At 35.0% G+C, this 24,666-nt stretch overlaps 2 protein-coding genes and 1 pseudogene across 2 annotated transcripts; 2 read left to right on the plus strand and 1 right to left on the minus strand.

The window, feature by feature from the left end:
* The first annotated feature begins 1,242 nt into the window (after nt 1-1,242).
* On the plus strand, nt 1,243-8,231 carry LOC143616668 (putative manganese-transporting ATPase PDR2). Its single transcript, XM_077089432.1, has 21 exons — nt 1,243-1,326; nt 1,872-2,177; nt 2,266-2,355; nt 2,470-2,660; nt 2,771-2,843; nt 2,939-3,111; nt 3,635-3,806; nt 4,363-4,467; nt 4,562-4,672; nt 4,753-4,839; nt 4,927-5,109; nt 5,196-5,372; nt 5,507-5,586; nt 5,680-5,788; nt 5,887-6,015; nt 6,120-6,185; nt 6,310-6,381; nt 6,514-6,665; nt 6,743-6,854; nt 6,924-7,040; nt 7,126-8,231. The coding sequence occupies exons 2-21, from the start codon at nt 1,929-1,931 to the stop codon at nt 8,179-8,181; spliced, it is 3,504 nt and encodes a 1,167-aa protein (XP_076945547.1). The 5' UTR covers nt 1,243-1,326; nt 1,872-1,928; the 3' UTR covers nt 8,182-8,231.
* Nucleotides 8,232-9,090: 859 nt separating this feature from the next.
* On the plus strand, nt 9,091-10,404 carry LOC143616664 (pentatricopeptide repeat-containing protein At2g36730 pseudogene; annotated as a pseudogene).
* A 139-nt stretch (nt 10,405-10,543) lies between these two features.
* On the minus strand, nt 10,544-14,844 carry LOC143616666 (amino acid transporter AVT1I-like). Its single transcript, XM_077089430.1, has 3 exons — nt 14,688-14,844; nt 11,143-11,750; nt 10,544-11,059 (listed from the first exon to the last, which is right to left on the minus strand). Exons 1-3 carry the CDS (start codon nt 14,842-14,844, stop codon nt 10,544-10,546), a joined length of 1,281 nt encoding a protein of 426 aa, XP_076945545.1.
* Nucleotides 14,845-24,666: the final 9,822 nt, after the last annotated feature.

The raw sequence follows: 24,666 nt of genomic DNA on the forward strand, positions 1-24,666 counted from the left end.
ATAGTCATGAAATATAAACTAGTTAAACGAGCCGCATACATGTTTGATACTTGTGTTAAACGTATCGTTTTCTAACATGTTAAACACTATAAGAGCCGAATTTATAAAATGAAATTTTATAAACACACAAAATGCGTTAGCAAGTTTAAAAGACATAAGAAACTAAAAAAGTAACCATTTTACAATTTCACAAAATTGAGTTCAATATGACACAATAAAGGACGCTATTTAAAAAAAAAACCTCAGAGGACTAATAATACAATAATTTATCAACAACTAAAATTGGTTCAACACGTTTAGATAGGTGCCCAATTAACATTTTACGAGATTGTGGTGTTGATGGGTTAGATTTTGATTTTGGGTGTGCGTTGGATTGTTTGCACAACTCCATTCCTGATCTTTATCTTGGCGGGTTCGCTAATAAGGGCACCCTCACCCCCCGTAAAGCCCAAAATGCTTTGGCAATTGTCCCAAGTTTAGGAGAGAAGTTTGGCATATTTACTCGCTAGAAAGTGGTGTTAAAATGTCTTCAGGCTCCTCATGCTCAAGACTTCTTGATCGTCACCCCATCGAAGGGTTAGGCCAACACATGCCAGCAGTGGAGTATCGTGCCATTCTTAAATATCGTTTAATGACTCCCTTGTTTCCAGTTGACGAGTCATGCCCAGTCTACCATAAAGTTTGTTTAGGTAATTTTGGTGAGCATGCGTTTCATTGCAAAGAACTCACGTGGTTTAAATATAGACATGATTGGTAAGGGATGCTCTTTGTGATGTGTTAAAACGGGCAGAAATCTCGACAAAAAAAGAGGGTCTCGTGAGTTTCTGACGAATCCTCGTGAGTCGTGACTTTTGTAGTAATAATTAAAATTCAAAGTAGAAGTAGTTGAACTCTCAAAGCACATGTCTACCAATTAAGGAAGTGACGAAGGAGGTGCTTGAGATTTCTTATTTTACCTCATTATAACTTTTTATTAAGTTAATAAGTTACAACATTGTAACTTATGAAAATTTTCCTCTCATAATATAAGTAATTCCAAACAACTTATTACTGTTACTTTTTAAAATAAAAAATTCTAATTGGGTGAAAATAAGCGATCCTAAACACCCCCGAAATACTTGAGGGACTGTTCTCGTAACATCCAACAAAGCTAAACACTTTCTTTCACTCATCACTTTTCTTTGTTATTTGCGTCTTCCACCAGATCTCCGCCTGTTATTCCACCAATCGGACCGTCACCGATTTATAAACCCTAACATCTAGAAGAAGAACGTATCTCCATCAATTCCTCCTTCATCTCCGGCGAAGCGTTTCACTTAGTCACAAGTAAGCCAAGCCAGTTCCGATCAGCTTTCAGTTTCAATTCTTCATTCTCAATTTTTACTTTTACTTTTAATTTAGTTTATTATAGCTGATTATACCGAGAAACGATGCTAATTCTGTTTATAACATCTTCAATTACAGTGTTCTCATTTTTAGGTTTTTAGAACTTATTCTGCCAATAGTAAATTGAATTCAAACTGTTTATATATATATATATATGTGTGTGTGTGTGTCATATAATGATGAAGATAACTTATGGCTCTGTTAGGGCTTTTGATTGACTTATTTACTTGCTTACTTGTTCAGGGGGCAATTGATTGCTAGCAGATTAGAAATTGAACTCAAAACTGTTTATATCTATAATAACGATAACTTATGGCTCTGTTAGGGTTTTTAATCGACTTATTTACATGCTTACTTGTTCAGGGGGCAATTGATTGTTAGCAGATTAGAAATTGAACTCAAAACTGTTTATATATATGTTATAAGGATAACTTACGGCTCTGTTAGGCTTTTTAATCGACTTATTTACTTGCTTACTTGTTCAGGGGGCAATTGATTGCTAGCATACTTGAAATTGAGTTTTGAGTTAGAAGGGGAGAGAGATGACTAGGTTTAATGTTAATGGGAAAGTAGTTGATACTGTTGATTTGCTGAAGAAGAGACACTGGGCGTGGCGACTTGATATGTGGCCGTTTGCGATACTTTATTTTACATGGATGATTGCTGTTTTACCGAGTTTTGATTTTCTGGATGCTTTTATTATTCTTGGTGGTCTGGTAGCTGTCCATATATTGGTGTTTCTTTTTACAGTATGGTCAGTCGATTTTAAATGCTTCGTTCAGTATTCAAAGGTTAGTGGTATTCTAAACTGATTGTTTCTATAACGTATATAGTCATCGTATTAGTTTGATGATTTTGTTATTGTAATTCATTTGCTAGGTTAAAGATATTCAGCATGCTAATGCTTGCAAAATCACGCCAGCTAAATTTTGTGGCTCTAAAGAAGTTATACCATTACATTTCCGGAAGGTCGTAAGCTCATCTTATTTTCTTAGATGTTACAGCATTTTATGTCAAATTTTTGTTTTTGGTTGAATTTAAATGCCTCATGTGTTTGATAGCAATTTTTATTTGATTTGCCAGCTGGCAGGCTCTTTGACCGATGAGATATATTTTGATTTCCGAAAGCAGTGTTTCATTTATTCAAATGAGAAGAAAACTTTCTGTAAGCTTCCGTATCCATCCAAGGAAACTTTTCGGTACTATCTCAAAAGCACTGGACATGGTACTGAAGCTAAAGTTCAAGTTGCTTCTGAGAAGTGGGGTCGCAATGTGTAAGCTTCTATACTTACTGCAAGTTAACTTTTACCATTTGATTTTGCAGTCTAGTTTTAACTCACTTTTGTTACTGTTACCTAATTCAAATTTTTTGACATCTATGCAGATTCGAGTATCCCCAGCCAACATTCCAGAAATTGATGAAAGAGAACTGCATGGAGCCTTTCTTTGTCTTTCAGGTTCAATATTAAGAAACAGATTTTAAAGAACATAGCTTTATGTGCTCGCCTTCTTTTTTCATAAATAAGCAATTATTATTCTCTTTGATCTGTAGGTCTTCTGTGTGGGACTTTGGTGTCTAGATGAATATTGGTATTACAGTCTGTTCACACTCTTTATGCTGTTTATGTTTGAGTCAACAATGGCAAAAAGTCGGTTAAAGACTTTATCAGAGTTGAGGCGTGTTAGAGTAGATTCCCAGATGCTAATGGCGTATCGTTGTGGAAAGTAAGTATATTATGCTATCTTTTGTTGTTAAAATTGGCAGGGCTGTCTCCGAGAATCCTTTAAAATTTTGAACCTGGGACGAGTAAAAAAAGGGCTCCTAGAATCGCGTTCTCAATTATAAGATGAATAATTTGACAATTTTACCAATAGGGCTGCCTTTCAAAAGCCGAAAACAGACCAAAACAAAACATAATAATAAACAAGTTACTAAAATGACTCGTATAAAAGACAAATGAATGTTTTTTTTTCTATAAAAAAAAGAATTTCCATTTGTGGGAATTGGACCCATAACCTTTGATTCCATAGTATAGCACTCTTTCCATTCAGCCATCGAGTCATTTTATATGCTTTTGTTTTAAAACAAAATTATATCTAAAGTATAAATAGTTTTTTTTAACAAATATGGGCCTCTCGGGAGAGTGGGCCTGGGTTGTTGCCCTCCTAGCCCTCCCTTTGGGCCCGGGCCTGAACATTGGATTCACGTCTATAAGCTGTTGCCTTACTTTGACTTTTTCTATTACAGGTGGACAAAGGTAGCAGGGACTGATCTTCTGCCTGGTGATGTGGTGTCAATTGGCCGTGCTGCTGGTCAAGATGGCGAGGAAAAGTCTGTCCCTGCAGATATGCTTATTTTAGCAGGGACTGCTATTGTAAATGAGGCTATTCTCACAGGCGAGTCAACTCCCCAATGGAAGGTGGTTACTTTTTTTTTTTCCTCTCAGTTTACTAGGCTTGTAAACGAACTGAATGGAGCGTGTTCGTGTTTGTTCCATTAACTTTAACTGAACAAACGATTGAACATGTTCATGTTCCTTTATGCTTGTTTGTTAACATTTTAAACGAACGAACATAACTGAACATGGATGACTGGACATAATTGAGCCAAAACTAGTTAAAAGTAATGTGAAGAACCATATGTTGGGCCTAAAAAGTTATCAAAACTGTTAACAAATGTAAATGAATGGACTTAAACAAACGCAAACTAACAAGCCCAAAAGAGCGCAAATGAACGAACGTTACAAACACGACGCGTGCTCATGTTCGTTCTTTAACTAAATGAACACAGTTTTTTTGTTCATGTTCGTTCATTTTTTAAATAAATGAACTTTCCACTGAATGTTCATGAACTGTTCACTGGACGCTCGGTTTGTTTGCAGGCCTACAATTTACTTCCATTTTTTTAAACTATAGTAATCGTTACTTGGTTTACCTTTTTTAAAATAAACGTACAAAAATATGGTTGTACGACAGGTGTCAATCATGGGCAGAGGACCAGAAGAGCGCCTGTCTTCTAAACGGGATAAAAACCATATTCTTTTTGGTGGAACAAAGATATTGCAGCATACTCCTGATAAGGTTGTACATAATGCTCCAATGTTACTTTCAATTCTGTTAAAAAGTTTTATTATGCAGTTAATAGTTAATGCATTTCTTTTGTTCATTGCTCCAGACCTTTCATATGAAAACTCCTGATGGTGGCTGTTTAGCAATTGTTTTACGAACTGGGTTTGAAACAACACAAGGGAAACTAATGCGAACCATTTTGTTTTCAACCGAGAGGGTAAGCCCGCAATTATTATCGACACTTTACATTTTCCTGTCTCTCTTTCACTATTGTTTAATAGATAATATGTTTTTCAGGTTACTGCTAACAGCTGGGAGAGTGGACTTTTTATTTTGTTTTTAGTTGTTTTTGCCATTATAGCAGCTGGTTATGTACTTAAAAAGGTAAGGTAAACTTGTGGATGCTATTTCTTTTTCAAGATTTTGTAGTTGATAAGTTAATCATGTATAATAAAGTATTAATTGATGTAGGGGCTTGAGGATCCAAACCGGAGTAGATACAAGCTTCTTTTGAGCTGTTCTTTAATTATAACTTCAGTGATTCCACCTGAGCTGCCAATGGAGTTGTCTATAGCTGTTAATACATCTTTGATTGCACTAGCACGACATGGTATATTTTGTACAGAACCATTTCGAATACCGTTTGCTGGAAAGGTGTGCAAATCTACTTTAATTATATTTGAGTTTAAATGTTTGATTTCTTTTAGAATTTTATCATATCTTATATGGTTATTCTGCAGGTTGATATATGCTGTTTTGACAAGACGGGAACACTGACATCTGATGACATGGAGTTCTCTGGAGTTGGTGGGTTGAGTGATGATATTGATTTAGAAACAGACACTAAAAAAGTGCCAACTCGCACTTTGGAAATTCTTGCTACATGTCACGCATTGGTTTTTGTAGACAATAAGCTGGTATGTACGTTTTGTTGTTTTTTCTTTGTCCTATAGATATTCTTGTTTCTGGTTTTACTGAAACTGGAATATACTAATATGAAACTTTATAAAAACGTACTTATATAATTATACAATGATATTGTTGCTTGTAGGTCGGTGATCCTCTTGAGAAGGCTGCAATAAAGGGGATAGATTGGACTTATAAGTCTGATGAGAAAGCCATGCCTAAGAAGTAAGTCATTCATTTAGTTTGTAGAAACTTGTTACTCATTTTTTTCAAGGAACTTCTAGAAACTTGTAACACATTTTTTCCTATTATTTGCAGGGGAGGTGGCAGTGCTGTCCAAATTGTTCAGAGGCATCACTTCGCTTCCCACTTGAAAAGAATGGCAGTTGTGGTTCGTACAGAAGAGCAATTTTATGCATTTGTAAAGGTATATGTCAAAGGTCAACGTTGACCAAGTTGTACTTCCCATTGTGTGCAACCATTTTACTCATTTGGTTATATCTCATGTGACTGTTATAATTTCAGGGTGCACCAGAAACCATCCAAGAAAGATTAAATGATGTACCTGCGTTTTTTGTAAGCACCTATAAGAGATACACACGTCAAGGGTCCCGTGTTCTGGCTTTAGCTTATAAACCTCTTCCTGATATGACGGTATGTATACACATACATACACACACATATAAGTATATATAGATATATGGATCAACATTATGCTTGTTTTACAAAATTGTTTGCATTTTGTAAAATGGTTATAGGTAAGTGAAGCTAGAAACTTGGACAGGGAGGTAGTGGAAACTGGGCTCACCTTTGCAGGTTTTGCGGTATGAAAATATACATCTAGTGTTCATTCACTAAAATGCTTCATACTTTGCATTTTCCTATAATGCTACATGTATTAGCAATATGCTTTCTTTAACGAATTTGCCATTATCGGACAAACTTTAGGTATTTAATTGCCCCATCAGAGGAGATTCTGCCACTGTCTTGCTTGAGTTAAAAAAGTCGTCACATGATCTGGTGAGTGGCACGAATTTGGTTTCCTTTATTTATTAGTTTTATTGCGTAACAGAATTTTAGCTCTACTACAGAACTATTAAGTTTGCATAATGCTTATTATTACAACATTGATGTTAATTTTCTGTGTTTTAGGTGATGATTACTGGTGATCAAGCATTGACGGCTTGCCATGTTGCACGCCAAGTTAATATAATATCAAAACCGGCATTAATTCTTGTCCCAACAAAGAACAAGAAACAATTTGAGTGGGTTTCACCTGATGAAAAGGAGATCGTGACCTACAGGTAATTTATGCCACCTCTAAAATAATGCATATATTTTTAAGTATTTCTAAGACGTTTGTTGGTCGTGTTATTTACAGTGAAGAAGTGGTTGAGGCTTTAGCTGAAAGCCACGATCTTTGTATTGGAGGTGATTGCTTTGAAATGTTGCTTCAGACCTCTGCTGTTGCCAGTGTGATTCCATATGTTAAGGTTGTAACTCTTCATAACATTATAAATATGATTTTTAACGGTGCCACACTAACAAAATTAAATTATTAGGTATTTGCTAGGGTGGCACCAGAACAAAAAGAACTTATCATGACCACTCTTAAATCATCTGGAAGGATAACATTGATGTGTGGTGATGGAACTAATGATGTTGGAGCTTTGAAGCAGGTAACGCGTACACATTCATTTTTGTTCAAAGTTTTATTCTCTTAATGCAATAATATGATAATTGACACGTTAAACAAATTTTCAGGCGCATGTAGGGGTAGCTTTACTGAATGCAATACCGCCACCAAGTCCTGGGGACAAGCCCTCGTCAGAAAAAAAGTCTTTGTCAGAAACAAAGCCCTCTAAGTCGAAGAAACCCAAGTATGTTACTGAACCAAGTTCAAGCAGCATCACCCCTGCTGCCAATAACCGCCACCTCACACCAGCAGAGGTTCAAAGGCAGAAGCTAAAGAAAATGATGGATGAGTTAAACGAAGGCGATGATGGTCGGTCAGCTCCTATAGTCAAACTCGGTGATGCATCAATGGCGTCACCTTTCACTGCCAAGCACGCGTCCGTCTCCCCAACCATCGACATTATCCGCCAGGGTAGGAGCACTCTGGTCACCACCCTGCAAATGTTCAAGATTCTTGGACTTAACTGCCTTGCAACTGCGTACGTGTTGAGTGTCATGTACTTAGACGGTGTTAAACTAGGAGACGTTCAGGCCACCATTAGTGGCGTATTCACCGCTGCCTTTTTCTTATTCATCTCACACGCCCGGCCACTGCCGACACTCTCCGCCGAGCGGCCCCACCCGAACGTCTTCTGCTTTTACGTCTTTTTATCTCTACTCGGCCAGTTTGCTGTCCACATCCTTTTCTTGATTTCATCAGTGAAAGAAGCAGAGAAACACATGCCAGATGAATGCATCGAACCTGATTCTGAATTCGAGAGTAATCTGGTGAACACGGTCTCCTACATGGTCAGTATGATGATCCAAGTGGCTACCTTTGCAGTTAACTACATGGGTCATCCTTTTAACCAGAGTATATCGGAGAACAAGCCGTTTAAGATTGCACTTTTTGGTGCGGTCGCGTTCTTTACCGTGATTACTTCTGATATGTTTCGGGATTTAAACGATTGGTTGAAACTGGTGCCTTTGCCGACGGAGTTGCGTGACAAGCTTTTGATATGGGCAGCGTTGATGTTCTCGGCATGCTATACGTGGGAAAGGTTCTTGAGGTGGGCTTTTCCTGGTAAAATGCCGACTATCAAAAAGGCGAAGTTAGTAGCTGGTAGCAAGCAAAAGTCTGATTGAGGCTGGTTTTACACAGATTTTGGTTTTGGCGGAACATAACATTTTGGATATTTATTCTCTAGTTTCAAGTCTATTCATACAACGTCAGTGACTTTTGGTTCCCCATTTTTTGTTTGATTAGTTGCTTATTTACCATGGGATTAAAGGCTTTGTCAAAGACGTTATTTGATTATCTTGTTAGATTGATTTGCTTATTTACCATGGGATTAAATTAGAATTAAAATTAAATATGTTTTAATATGTTTCTTTGTTTGTCATCTCATCTATAATTAGCCAGCTAGTAATATTTATGCAGCATCTATTTTTAATTACTTATAATTTACTAAATTATGTTGCTAGATAGTCAAAATAGAAAATCAAGTCATTTCATCATATAAGAGAATTGACATTGATAAGCTATTCCTTTATTTTTAAGCTTTCTTCACAAAATATTATCAAACGTAATCGCTTTCATATATTTTTGTAAAATGCAATTTTATATATTACCTAATCAATAACTTTCATTATATATATGATTTCACCACATGTTGTAACTTAATATTTTTCAATATTATATTTTACTTGCTCATACAAATTTTACGTCTAGTGACAATGCGATATTCTAATCTTACACACCTAAAAACAAATTTACCAGCAAACACGTTAAATTGTTACATAGTGAACTTGCAATTCTCATAACTTTCTATTCACACGGTTTATTCCAATTACAAAAAAAAAACATAATATTTACGTCAAATCATCTTACACATAAATTCATAATTTCATATTCATTCAAATAAACAATCATATATGTTACCTTTACCTTATGAATTTATTAATTTTCATTCGTATAATACACGAGCCATTTACCTAGTTCAAGCAATATAAGTAAATATATAAACCTTATATGACCAGTATGATAGGACAGAAATGCTGCGGAAACACTCTAGCACATCGTCATGGAACAATGCCATCCGCCGGACTTACTCCACCACAAAAGCAAATAATAATAATAATAATAATGACAGACAAACAATTTTGTTTTTTAAACGGACACGTTGTTCAGGTACCAAGTCCGTCGAGCTTACTTACGCTTCTCTATTCAAAGCTTGTGCCTCGTTATCAGCCCTTGAAGAAGGCCGGCAGATCCACGTTGACTGCCTTAAGCATGGGCTGGATGCTGACGTATACGTCCGTAACACCATGATTCATTTCTACGGCTCTTGTAAAAAAATCAACCATGCACGCAAGGTGTTCGATGAAATGCCAAACCCAAATGTTGTTTCTTGGAACACTATTATTTCCGCTTTCTTTCGCGTTTCGTGGTTCAACGAATCAGTAGAGTGGTTTATGAAGATGCGAGATGTTAAAATCGAACCGAACGGGACGACGTTGGTGGTGATGCTGACGGTGTGTGCCGAGCTTGGGAACTTAACATTCGGGAAATGCGTTCATACCCGAATAGTTATGAAAGGGTTTAAACTCGATTGTCGGTTGGGAACAGCGCTTGTTAACATGTATGCGAAATGTGGGGCTTTGAATTATGCGAGGTTGGTTTTCGACAATATGCGTGAACGGAACGTGTGGACTTGGAGTGCGATGATTCAAGGGTTAGCGCAACACGGGCTAGGTACACACGCCATTGCACTTTTCGACGAAATGAAAAGTGCTTCAATAATCCGACCAAACCACGTGACGTTTCTTGGTGTTATTTGTGCGTGTAGTCACGCTGGATATGTGGAGGACGGGTACCGATTCTTTAAAGAGATGGAACGTGTTTTTGGGATTACGCCACGGTTAACTCACTATGGTGCGATGGTGGATGTTTTGGGTCGAGCTGGTCATCTCACCGAAGCGTACAACTTCATTTTGAACATGCCAATTGAACCTGATCCGACCGTCTGGAGAGCGCTGCTCGGTGCTTGCAGTGTTCACAGTGCTAGTGATTTTGATGAAATTGGGGAGAAAGTACAAAAGAAATTGCTTGAATTGGAGCCAAGATGGAGTGCTAATTTGGTTATGGCTGCGAATAAGTATGCAGAAGTGTGCAAGTGGGAAGATGCAGCCCGGCTTAGAAAGAGTATGCGGTTTAAACGGCTGAAAAAGATATCCGGAGAGAGCTGCATTGAGGTTAACGGGTACACATTTAGATTATTATCCGGTTATGATTCTTATGCTACTTGTCTTAATATTTACTTGTTACTAGATGGCTTAAGTTTAAACATGAAGATTAACAATCCATAATGTATAAAAATGGAAGTACTTAAAACGTTAAACGTTAATCATAGAAACGTAAAGAAGTTACATAAGCTTATCCTCAGGAACTTAACTTACAACAGTTGGTTCCCATCAAAAATTTAACATATCTCTTGAATCTAACAGCTCATAAATGGTTTATTATATCTACTAATGATACATAAGTACCCACAACTGCAACAATTAAACCACTCAACACAACAAATCCGACAATCACCACCTCAACTCCAAATCTCCTGTAAATACCCGAGATCCTCAAGTAGCACAAACACGGTATTGTTATAGAAGTCGTGGCACTTAAGAGGGCCCCCACGAGTGACATCAGGTACCCGAAAAAGGGAAGGGCTAGGGCTACAATTACAGTGCTAATCATCAATATTGTTCTAATTAAGAAGCTACACCTCCTTTTGTTGTAAGAAGACTGAAACCGTGCTTCAATAGCATTAACACACGGTGTTAGCATTAGTGCATATTTAGCTATTGGCGTGACGAGAGTGGTGCATATGGCCAATCGTGAACTTATATGATGCGTTGGAAGGTTTAAGGTTATCTGTGACTCCGCATTTGAACCGAACATTAGGTAACCAAGAACCGCCATTAGTGAGTAAGTAATTGTACAGAAGGCAAAACAAAGGAACAGAACCTGCAATGTAATACAAAAACAGTTATTTAGTAACATGTTTTCAAGTAATTCAATCATACAAATCCTTATATAGTCCTATGCACCTTTGAGAATTGATGCTGGTTTTTCATAGAAGTATATAAGGTAGGGAAAACGGGATGAGCACAATAGCAGAATGCGTATAAGCTAATAGCGGACGGGATTCCATTCCAGTTTACAAATTTACCCTTTTCTTCAAAACCGACGCCATCAAATGCACCGGCCCAGAAGATTGAGCTTAGGATGATCACAGTGGCTAGAACACCACTGGCTGATATATAAGAAAGGATGCTTAGGCTATTTAACCAACTTGTGGGAAGTATAATGATGGCAACAAGGATTACAAATCCGGTTTTTGCAGCAATATGAGTGCCATAAATGTAAAAGTCCATGTCTGGGAATAAGCTACTCATATTATCGCCTTCGAGGATCAAGAAACCGGTTGCAACCATGTAAAGTTCTATGTTTACAGTGATTGATACTATTGTTCCTCCTGTTTTCCCGAATGCACGGTCCCCGATATCAGGGTAACTTCTTATTGTTGGATCAAGATCCATGCATCTTTTGATTAATAATCCAGTGTAGAAGGTTGAGCTGGCGATTAGGAAAAGTAGTATTAAACTCAACCAGCCTCCTGATGCCAACGCGTATGGAATTGAGAGTATTCCAACTCCTAAGAAATCAATCAAAATGAACAAGTCAGGTTTCTTATAGTGCAATTATCTTATATAAATGCGAGTCAACCATGGTCAAATTCATACTTTTGAACCATGCAATCTATATACATGCTGCATGGTCTTATACTCTCATATATGGTGTATGAAGCCCTTAGGTTCAAGTCCAAATTGTGCGGCTAATAATACGGTTTCGAACCATCACTACTTCTAACTATTGATGTCGGTGGTATGCTATAAGCATTGAGGCATTACGTGCCTGGAAAACAACCTACGCTTACTTGTTCTGTTTGGAGTTCGAGCTCTTGAGGTGGATGGTTTTGGTCCGAAGTTTGTGTATTGGAGTGTAGTTGGGGTGTTATCCCTTTTAGTCTCGCTTACCTGCCTCTCTATTGTAATTGGATCATTTTATTGCTGTTGTTTAAGTAATACAGAAATTAATTAACTATGAGTGGCAAAACCAACTGTTCAGTTGGTTTGTGTACCATGCTGAAACTGGTTTGGGTAGAATGCGATTTGGATCGAAACAACCAACTCTGAAACATATGGGTTCAGGTCAAAATGAACATAAAAAGCAGGTTAATGCGATCAGGCTAAAGTTCCCTTGGTATATTTATTTTTTTTCTTATTTTTTTACTCGTGGTTAGTGACAACCGGTTGACGGTAGTAGCAACGAGCCAACATCTACGGTGTTTGTGTCAATAATGACCATTAAGAGGCTACTAAACAGCTCCTAAAACATAAAAGGGACAAGTGCAAATTGACATGAAATTCAAGATACATATTTATAAAGTTTACAGTCTAAACACAACCAAAGCCACCAAAGAATTATGACAAGTTTAACTTTTGACACGAACTTTAACTTTGCAATTGCATTTTGGTGAGCCTTTGATTATAAAATCTATAAATTGACAGAATTAGTATTTTATATTCTTAAATTTCTTGCACTTTTCAAAACAAAACAAAATTTCTTTTACCAAAATAGTACAACTGCCTAAACGAGTTTCACGTTATAATTAAATTAATAAATAGTATAACTTGTATTAAACTCAACCAAAGTCACGAAAGAATAATGGCAAATTTAACTTTTGACTTTAACTTTGCAATTGTATTTTGGTGCGCCTTTGATTATAAAATCTATAAATTGACAGAATTAATATTTTATATTCTTAAATTTCTCACACTTCTCAAAACAAATTTTCTTTTATCAAAATAGTATAACAGCCTAAACGAGTTTCACGTTATGATTAAATTAATAAATAGTATAACTTTTATTAATTTCCCCAAGGCAAAGTCTAAATTTAAATAAGGGCAAATATTGTAAAAACTAATATATTTTCTGGTTTTGTTCACAAAAGTCCCCCTGGTTTTGTTCACAAAAGTCTCTCAACTCGACTTTTGCATATAAAATTCCTTCCACTTGTTGAATTTGAACATAAAGGTACTTCAACTCAACCTTTGCATAAAAAAGTCACAAAACTCAACTTTTATATATAAACCCTAGTAAACTGAAACAACAACTCACGGTTACGAACATGAAACGAACGATCGGCAAATTTTTGCAACCTGAAATCGACACGAGGTATGCAATTGGAATATAAATTAATAAATAAACTTGAAATCGAATCACAAGAATGAACATACATATATCGCTGTTTATTATTCTTGTTTGATATCACCGATTTGTGTTTCTTGATTTTTCATTCTTACAAGTTTTTCTTATTTTTTATTTTTTTTACATTCCTGTTTGAGACTATCCACATATTAAGTTTTATAGTTATTAAGTTTCATGTCATTTGAGTATTTGACCATATGTATGTTTGCTAATTATCTAGTGTATTATGTCTATCTTAGTATCGAGTTAATATTAAATTATTCTTAACTGTAGTAATATGGTTTCTTCATACATTATTTTATTTTTGTAGATGTTATTTATTTACGGGTTATCCACGTGTTTTCATAAAATGGAGTACTACCCAAATAATGAAGAGGATGATTATAGGACACTACTTATGAAGCAAGTCACGAAGATTAGAAATTGTTAGACTCGTTATCATTATTGGACCTTGAAGATAAGGATCTTGTTACTACTTTATATAACAGTTGAGTTAATAGACTTTTATATACAAAAGTTGAGTTGAGTGAGTTTTATATGCAAAAGTTGAGTTGAGTAACTTTTATATTCAAATTTAACAAGTGGAAGGATTTTTATATGCAAAAGTCGAGTTGCAGAACTTTTGTGAGCAAAATAGAAAATATGTTGGTTTTTTGGTGGTATTTGCCCTTTAAATAACACGATAGCAAACCATAATCTATTAATCTAGCGGTATAGTGCTTGCCCACAAATCCGCCATGGCGCCATTAATTCGCCTAGAAAATATAAAAAAATATTAAATATTTCGTTATCTCTTTGATTGCTTCCAAAAGATTTCTTGCTTTAGCGGGGACCAAAGAGTTTTAAAGAAGCCAATGTTTCATCCCCCTACTCCCAATGAATAAAAAACTCCTCACTAATGCCGAAGTGCACCGTCATTACGTCCGTTAGTAAAATTCAAATCATGATCTCATTCAAGTTGTAAATGTGATTACAAACTCATATTTATAGGCAACTAAACATATGCGCTACTACAAACATATACACTATGCTAGATACATATACGATACTATGAATATATACGCTACGCTAGATACATATATGCTACTACGCTAGATATCAGCATATACGCTACGCAAGATATCAACACCGTTTCCGGCGTGTCTGCCCCGCCATTGCGGATCAACGTTTTGTGATTTTCTGTTTTATCCTATAGGTTTTAATGCCAGTTTTCTAAACATTGTTGTTCATATATAAATCCTAATAGTTGTTCATATATTTAGATAATTTATAAAAGAACAGAAAGCTCAAGATTTAGTAAAAAATGAATAAACTAACTAACCTGAGAGAGCATTGAGGCCATTGAAACAAGTATTCATGAACGAGGCATTGCCTGCAATGTTGGCATATTGTACCTCATCCGCCTTTGTTCCCACATCGCCGCCTTTGAACAATAGCGGTATTGCCACACAGTAGTCTTCCTGCTTTTGATCCTTCATTATAACTCTGTTATTGTCACACACAAACACACACACTTGTTATATCTAAGGAACTGATACATATGCTTAACTCATGTTCTTATATAAGGCCAAATTGTTGGAATATCAACCATTTTAAGCAACCACGTTTTTTTTTATTTCTTATTTTTATTATTTTAAATGCTATTCAAACAGTAACTATGACCAACTAGTGCAAATTGATGTTAGTAGAGGGTACTTGAAAGGAGTGCCACGTCCACCTTAACCAATGCAAGCAAATTGCCATGCATGCTCCATGACGACGCGCAGGCATGGGTGATTAATAGGAGTAGATTTGGAGCAGGTGAGTTTATCGTTCATAAAACCTAGTCATTAAACCCGATCGCTTAGTGTAGTTAAATGAGTTTGGCTAGACGTGTGAAAGAATACACGAAACAGGGCTGGCTCAACGTACTCGGAGGCTTAAAACTAACTAAAATGTTGAGGCATTTTGTACTAAAGAGTATGCAAGAATTACGGAATATGGATGAATGGAGTGATAATGGATATGAAACATTCGACCTTAGTTTGTGGCGCATCAGTCAATTACTATCAGTGAATTACATATTATAAAAAAATTATGTTTAAAAACCCATAATACATAACCGTATTTTAGATAAGAGGCCCTATAAAACTGGAGACTTAAAACCATGGCCTGGTTTAGCTTACCCATGAGACAGCCTTGACACGAAACGCGTATTCTGAAATATCTCACCGGGGGTTTCTAGCAATTTTGATATAGTCAATTGTTATGTAACTTGTGGTTATATCCCGGCATGATAAACTGCTTCTTGCTATTCAACTATGGGAAAAACAAGTGATTTTTTTTAAGCAAAAGCGTGTCAAACACGTGCATCAACAAAAACTTTAATGTTTTTGTTTGTTAAATCTTAGCACCAGAAGATCTTGTTAGCATTTTGTTTTTTTTACCCGTTGCGTAACGCCAGGCAAGTCGGTAAAACTCAGACGGTGGTAAAACCCAAGCGTTAAGCCGGTAGGCCGATGCGAATTCGGTCGGTCACTACAAGAAAATTAGCCTATCCCGACGACACCTATCCCGACAACAGGATGTTGTCGGTATATCCAACCCTATCCCGACAACATCATGTTGTCGGGATAAGAAATCCCAAATTTTTTGACAGGGCAACACACGTGTCAATTGTTAATACACGAGAGAATGTTTGACTAAACCAAAACTTTGACTTGACACTTCTCCCGACAACATGTTGTCGGGATAGAGTTTTTATATTTTATTTTTCCTTTTCTTTAAAATCATTGTAAGTTAGAAATAAATAATAAAAAATTAACTATCCAATCCCGACGACATATTGTCGAGATAGAGTTTTTTATATTTTATTTTTCCTTTTCTTTAAAGTCATCGTAAATTAGAAATAAATATTAAAAAGTTAACTACCCAATCCCGACGACATGTTGTCGGGATAGGGTTTTTATATTTTATTTTTCTTTTCTTTAAAATCATTGTAAGTTAGAAATAAATAATAAAAAATTAACTATCCAATCCCGACGACTTGTTGTCGGGATAGAGTTTTTATATTTTATTTTTCCTTTTCTTTAAAATCATCGTAAATTAGAAATAAATAATAAAAAATTAACTACCCAATCCCGACGACATGTTGTTGGGATAGAGTTTTTATATTTTATTTTTCCTTTTCATTAAAATCATCTTAAATTATAAATAATAATAAAAAATTAACACGCTTACCATATGTATAGCACGCTTACCATACATACACATATACATATACATACATATATATATATGTTTATGTATATGTATGCAGTAACCGTGTGTATGTGTATTTGTATGGCTTATATATGTGTGTATGTATGTATGCATGTAACCATGTACGTATGAATGTATGTGTACATGTAACCATATATTTAACCATCAATGTACGTATGTATAATGCACGTAAAGTATATGCATGTAAAGTTTGTATATACGTATGTGTGTACGTGTGTATGTATGTACGTATGTGTATGCGTATGTACGTATGTGTATTTGTATATGTATGTATGTCTGTACATGTATGTATCTCTGTGTGTGTATGTATGTACATATGTGTATGCATATGTATGTAATAATGTATACATGTATGTGTATGTGTATGTGTTTGTATGCAAGTGTGTATGTATGTATGTGTATTTTTATATGTATGTAAGTATGTCTGTGTATGTATGTATGTATGCATGTAAGTAGTTATGTATGAATGTATGTATGTGTGTATGTATATATGTATGTATGTATGTATGTATGTGCATATGCATGTATGTAAGTAGTTATGTATGAATGTATGTGTATGTATGTATGTAAACGTTTTGTGGCAAAACCTATATGCCGACGACATGTGATTAATCATCAATATATGTATGTATGTATGTATGTATGTATGCTTATAGCCATCATTGTATGTATTACAAACACAAAAATAATTAGTTGAGAAATATAAAAATAATTATTTGAGATATAAATTAAAAATGAAAAAAAATTAAAAATGTCATCCTATCTCGACGACATGTCGCCGGGATAGAAAAACAAAATTTTATTTTTACTTATTTTTAAGACATAATACACGATAAATAATAAAACATATAAAAATTAAATAAATACAAACTAATCCTAACAACATGTCGTCGGGATAGAAAATTAAAATTTATTTTTTATTTTTTTTAAAAGCATTATACATATAAATAAAAAACAAATAAAAATTAAAAATATGCTAACTAATCCCGATGACATGTTGTCGGGAAAAGTTTCCTGAAATATTTTGAAAATAGTTTAACTTATGCGCCTAAGTGAAATTTACCCGCTATTATTTTTTGTGGAGTGCTATCCCGACGACATGCCGTCAGGAAAAGTTTCCTGAAATATTTTGAAAATAATTTAACTTATGCGCCTAAGTGAAATTTACCCGCTATTATTTTTTGTGGAGTGCTATCCCGACGACATGTCGTCGGTAAAAGTCGCGATCTGTGTGATATATTGAAAATGCTTTATGGCCCTTGATTAATTTTGATCCAATGGCTAACAACACTCATTCTTTCACCATCTTCTCCATTTCAATATAAATCTACATCATCCATCCACTTACTTCATTAACACCAAACCCTCCATCAACCACCACCTTCAACTTGCAACAATTAAATCTAAACTGCCTTCAACCACCACCGTCACCTTCAACGACCACCATCAAACGCCACCACCTCCATCAAATGCCACCGTCAATATCTCCGCCTCCATCTTGCCACCATTAAGAGCTCCTTCAAACTAACACACCATCAAGATCTCCTTAGTTTTTATATTTCATTTTTGAAGTTGTTCGTATCTCGTGTTTGTATGTAATTTGTAATACCGATTAACATCGATTTAATGAGAAATAAATTGTTTTGTTGTTATTTATAACTTTGTTAGGATATTATGTTTGACATTGCGTTGTATCTCACGTTTGTTATGTTTTTTGTCTCGAAACTCGTCCTCGGAAAGTTCTCCGGCAAAATCTCCGGCGAGGCATTAGCAGCAAACTTTAATGATGCTATTTACCTATACCGACGACATGTCGTCGGTACAGGTTTTTCATTTTTTTTATTATTAGTTCTTTTCGTTTTATAAACTAATAAATGATTTTTTCAGATATTTTATGTAATTTTTTTCCCGACTACATGTTGTCGGGATAGAGTTTAAATATTATTTTCTTCATTTATCTATACCAACTAGACGTCGTTGGTATAGATGAAGAAATAAAATAATATTTAAATTTTATCCCGACAACATGTCGTTGGCATAGATAAATGAATATTATATTTTTTAATTATAAAATGTTATTATGTTTTTTATTAAAGAATAAAACATTTTCTTAAAAAAGTTTTTGTAATATTTATCTCGACAACATGTAGTGGGGAAAGATATTATGTTACTTTTCGGGACGAAGCTATACCAACAACACTATTCCCGACAACATGTAGTCGGGGTAAGTATTTTAGATTTGTCCCAACTACATGTTGTCGGGAAAAGTTAAGAAATTGTTGTCTGGATAGGACAAAATTCTTGTGGTGGGTTTCAGTGACGTGCGTTATTGTACCGGAATTAAAACCAAAATAAAACAAAAAACTTTTAAAAATTGAGGTGGATTGGTGGACCAATGTGGTGGCGTTGGCTGGTAAAACTCGAACGTTGTAAAACCCGACATTTGTCAATCCCGAGCGGTGAGTCTATGGGAATTTAGTTGGTTTCCATCATGTTTGTTATGATCCCGGAACTAAAGAGAAAATTGGCGTTCGGTCAGTTTCGGTTACATTCGTTACGGTGATCGAACTAAAAAGCAAAAACAAAATTTACGGACCAGTTCGGTGCCGCCAAGTGACCTAACAAGCAGTTGCGGAAGCCGGTAAGCCGACGCGAATTCGGTCGGTTTCAGTGACGTGCGTTATTGTATCAGAATTAAAACCAAAATAAAACAATAACTTATAAAAATTGAGGTGGAGTGGTGGACCAATGTGGTGGCGTTGGCTGGTAAAACTCGAACGTTAGTAAAACCCGACATTTGTCAATCCCGAGCGGTGAGTCTACGGGAATTAAGTCGGTTTCCATCATGTTTGTTATGATCCCGGAACTAAAAAGAAAATTGGCGTTCGGTCGGTTTCCGTTACATTCATTACGGTGACTGAACTAAAAAACAAAAATAATATTTACGATCAGTTCGGTGCCACCATGTGACCCAACAAAGATACTTACGACACCAAACTTCTTATTTGTTATATACTATAATTGTAAACCACTCGTTTTCCTACGTTTCTTCCTCTCCACCACTAAAAAGGGGGGTTTTTGACTTATGGTTTTGGAAACTTTGCATGCAAATTGATGTGATCCACATTTGTTTCCTCTTTGCAATAAAATGAAGAATACTTTGACGCACGAATTTACGTCACAAATTTAAATCCATATTAACGTAATGATCACAAACACCAAGTTACACATGCAAATTAAACACCTAGAAAATCTAAATCTAAATAGAAGTAACTTGAAAACCTAAAAAGATAGAACCGAGAGGAATTGAAGGTTGTGGGTTGCATGTGTTTGTAGAAATTTAAACCTAATCCAATTCCAAACAAAAATAAAATAATAACAATAATGTTATGAAAATGAAAATAGAAACCATACCTTTTGTTTAAAAAAACGGTTGATTGGTGAAGGTAGATCAAATTAATAGAAAAAGAAAGTGGCAACTTCTTCTTCTTGACAGACCTAAACCTAATGCCAAAATATAATCCTAATTATTCTTCTCTGCCATCCATCCATTTTTCTCTCAGATCCTAAAGAATATATCAATTAATATGTAAACCAGAGTAACTTTATATAAAGCAATAACCAATTAATCTATATATCTATATTATTACCTTATTAAGCATCCTCCTGGGGTAAAGTTATATTTTACCTCGAAATTTAAGACTACTAATTTAGACAAGTTTTATTGCATAGAGTATAAGACCACGTGCAGTAATAACTAAGCACATAGAGGGTTATGCGACATGAGGTGTCACAGACGACAATGACTACTTTCGCAAAAAGTGACGTAGTGGTAAAATGCCCCATTACACAACTATTGCTTTTTTCTTTAAATAAAAATAATTTATAAATACGAAGACAAAAAAGTGGTGTACATATATACCCTTATTGAATAAAACTCCTTACCCTGCATTATCCCTTAGAAGCCTGTTAGAATCTTATTCATTTTCATTTGCTAAACCTTAAATTACATGCCATATTAGCCTTAGCCTTTTATTTTAATCCGGTGTGGTGAAATCCAGTTCAACAAAGTTATATATATAGTCAGTTGTAGAGCATAGTACACAATGTACATATGTCTCAGTCAGTTAGTTGTATTTATTGTATTCAGTATTGTGATGTTAAAAAAAGTCAAAAATAGTTATCAGTTTATGTTAGTTGATTGTAAATAACAGTCTTTCGTATTTAAGACTCTTTGGTAGTTTGTTTGAGTTAACTAGGTTTCATACACCTTAGTCACTAAATATGTCTATTCCGCACCCGAACATAAGCCTCAACCAAACCAGTTAGTCCGAGTCTTTATACAACCGGTGGTTAATGGGTGAAGATATGACTGACCTGCAATCATATTAAATTGTGAATCATATTTGGTCTTTGATGGCATAGATTTATACTAGCACATCTTTGGTTAGTCTAGATATTAAACCGAGAGGAGTGTTTACAGAGTGTGGGGTATGAACATGCATGCCTTAACCGAAAATAAAGTACACTCGTTTAGATGACTTTGTTGTTTTAATGAATCACAAAATGTATTTGTTGTGTTGTCTATATATAAAGTGTCAGTCTTGGAAATCGGGTATAACCTAGACCTTACTAGCATTAATGATGGTAATTGACCATACATATGGTGGAGGTTTATGTATTAGAGTTTGTTTGAGGGCAATCAAATGGTGTGGAGATGTGATGGTAGAGTATAAATCATGTATTTATATGCATTATTTTATAGTTTTTATTTAGTTTTTAGTGTGAACTTTGATACTTCAAGCACGGTTCTGTATTTCAAGTCATTGGACGTGAAACATACTAATTGAAAGCATTTACGAGCATGCTTTGAAGTCTCGAGAATATCAAATGCGCACGCGATTTGGGGTTTACTAGTTACTACTGCTGCTGTTGCTAATAATAATAATAATAATAATAATAATAATAATAATAATAATAATAATAATTAAAAGCAACAGAAGTTTAATCCGAAAAATGAAGTTTAGATGCATAATTGGAGTTGACTATTATATGAAGTAATGTTTAATTAACAGCCACTAATTCAGTTTCTTGTGACTTTTGCTTACGGTGAAACCAATCACAAATTAGCAATGCTTTAGGAAAGACACAATGATGGGCTGCACAACATGGAATGCATCAATTGGCTAAAGTGGCTTATTTTTATCTGGGTTATTCAAGTTAATCAGAAGTGGCCCATGAGAATGAAAAAGTGTGACGGGAATTAAAAGAACAGAGAGCATAGGATAACGCAGCCCTTGGCTGCTAGGCTGTTTGGCTGCAGTTGTTTGAGACGCGTCCCACGAATAATCATAATCAAGAATCAACATCTCAATGAGCGACTAATTCCCCTTTGAATCATTCCCAGATGTAGGGTCACTACTACAAAAAAAGGTATTTGCTACTGTCAAATCCATAGCAATTTTGTAGCAAAAAACCTGTTTGCTACGAATTTGCTACCGTTGTGGTCCATAGGTACAAGTCTCGTAGCTAACTTATTTGCTTAAGATTTTTGCTACGAAATCAGAATTTTGCAACGAATGTAGCAACAAAAAGAGTCGTTATTTTAGCTACGTTAGCTACGGATTTAGCTACAAAAATGTTTGCTACGGATTTTTTAACTACGAATTGTTAGCTACAAAATTTTGCTACATTATTTTAGCTACAGAGTTTTGGCTACGATTTTATAGCTGGGTAATTTTGCTACAAATTTTATAGCAACGGAACTCGCTACTGAGTTTCAGCTACAACCTTTGCTACAGATTTCATCTAATGCTTTTGCTACGATTTGGCTACGAAAATTTGACATAATTTTTGCCACCAATTTTGCTACCGATTTTATATGAATTTTGCTTTAAATCTTTTTCACAAATTTTAAAGAAATATATATTTTTTTTACTACTTTTTCACTGTTAACATTATATTCAAATATTATATCAAAGATAAATATTTAAATCAAATAACATAAAATATCCAAATGTAAACAAAAAAGATCTTAAATCATCCAAAAAAACTAATACAATAAAAACCATAATTTAGTGTACTAACATAAAGCCATATTATCTTAACTTAATGGAAAATTATGAAACTGGTTTGATAACAACTTAAGTTTCTCATTCATTTAAGCGTGCAGTCTCGCATTTTCTTCGATTTTCTCCAACATAGCATGTTTCTCTTCTATTCTTCGTCCTAACTCTATTAATTTTTCCGATTCCAATGCAACTATTTTTTCTTCCAACTGAGCACCTGTAATTATAGTAAATGCATACATCATCCTTAATAACACATCAATGTTAAATGTTCTACAGAAAATGAAGAGACCAAGTTCACATGTTCAAACATTAGGGCCAAAAGAAACCAAACTCTGTTTCTTTTTTCTTTTTTCTAAAAGAGAATACAAACCTTATCACTTCTCCTCAACTGAAAAAAAAACTATCAGTACTCGGCTTTTTGATGCACGACATATGGGTCGACGATGTGGCCAGTCCTGTACAACAACCTTTTTTCTTCCCCCTACAACGCTTGAGTATAATTCCATATCAAATTTTGAGTGTGAGCTAGCGTCGCCTCCATACTATATAACCATTTCCTTGTATGATTCCTAAGATGGAAGCATTAAAAATTAGTACACTAACATTATATAATTAAGCAGTAAAAGCCAGAAGTGAGCATTTCACGGGTTAAACCCGCCAAAACCATGTACCCGACCCACCAAACACGTGGAACAGACCCACATTTGATATAGGTTCGGAAACCGGTTCTGAATTTCAACACAAAACGGAAAACGAATCAGGTCAGGACGTCCAGATGAACAAGGTTGAAACCGAGAACCCGTGAAGATGAAAAGGTCTGCTAAATCAGTTCTCAAAATAAGAAGAATGTTGCTAGTTTGCATAAGAAGAATTTGTTGCACCCTACATGTTAATAAAATAAATTTTAAACAAGAAAAAATGTTTTAAATAAAACAAAGATTGCCAATAGTTTGATGTGTACCACCATGACCATCAAAGACTCCAAAGAGACCATTGTTTTAGCATCTCTCTTTCCTTCTGAGCCTGCAAACACATAATTGAATTTTGAATCTTCAATCACACCATCACACCGCCACCACTATCTACGAATCGCCATTGTGTTCACTTGAGATGGCAAACGATAACAACTAAGATTGCCATAGTCACCAAAGTCGAATCAAATTTCCTATCAATAAAGTTCAATCTTACAAATAATAGTAGTAAATGAAAGAACCTTCATCATTGAATCATTGATATTCAAAGAAACATACCAATAGCTGGAACAAATATCTTAGATAGCTAATTCTTTGAAAAATATTTGTCTAGATTAAACTTTATATTGCCTTTGCATTTAAAAATTAATATATAACACAAACCAGTGAGTACATGTTTTGTGTTTTTGTTGGAATGATAACCATTTGAAATGTAAAGTCTTAAGTTGTGAATAGAAACTAAAACTTTATTTTTATTGTATGTCAAACAATACCTATTGCGACTTTGTAAATTATTTTTTCGATGTTACAAACAACTGGAGCATTGTAATACACGAGATGTTCAGATCAAAAGTTCGCCACTTGCCTAAAAATTGGTTTAGGTGTATATGCAATTGTATCAAATTAAAATGAAAAATGAACAACAATATGACAAATTGGCAATATTCACTTTTTTTCTACACTATATCACTATAGATAATTTTTTTATCAAATAGCTGCTTTAAGAAGACGCTGCTGCAACTCTATTTGTAGATCAATCACCTTAAGGCTAAAAAAAAGGAAATTGATGAGAACAAGACCTAAAGATACGAACAATATTGACATATGTATATAGATAAAAACTTCTCAGCTAGTAGCGTCTATCATTATTGAGATTCGATCGCAGCATCGTTGTCTAGATTTGCTCAAGTGTGGTTGACGGTTTGGATGCTGCGGCGGCGGTGGCGGGTAATATAATGTCAGCGGGGCATAGTCAAATAAATCCATCGGTGAAGGC

Source organism: Bidens hawaiensis, unplaced genomic scaffold (assembly GCF_021521415.1).
Source record: "Bidens hawaiensis isolate Kalapana, Puna unplaced genomic scaffold, B.hawaiensis_p1.1 tig00048746_1, whole genome shotgun sequence".
NCBI lineage: Eukaryota > Viridiplantae > Streptophyta > Magnoliopsida > Asterales > Asteraceae > Bidens > Bidens hawaiensis.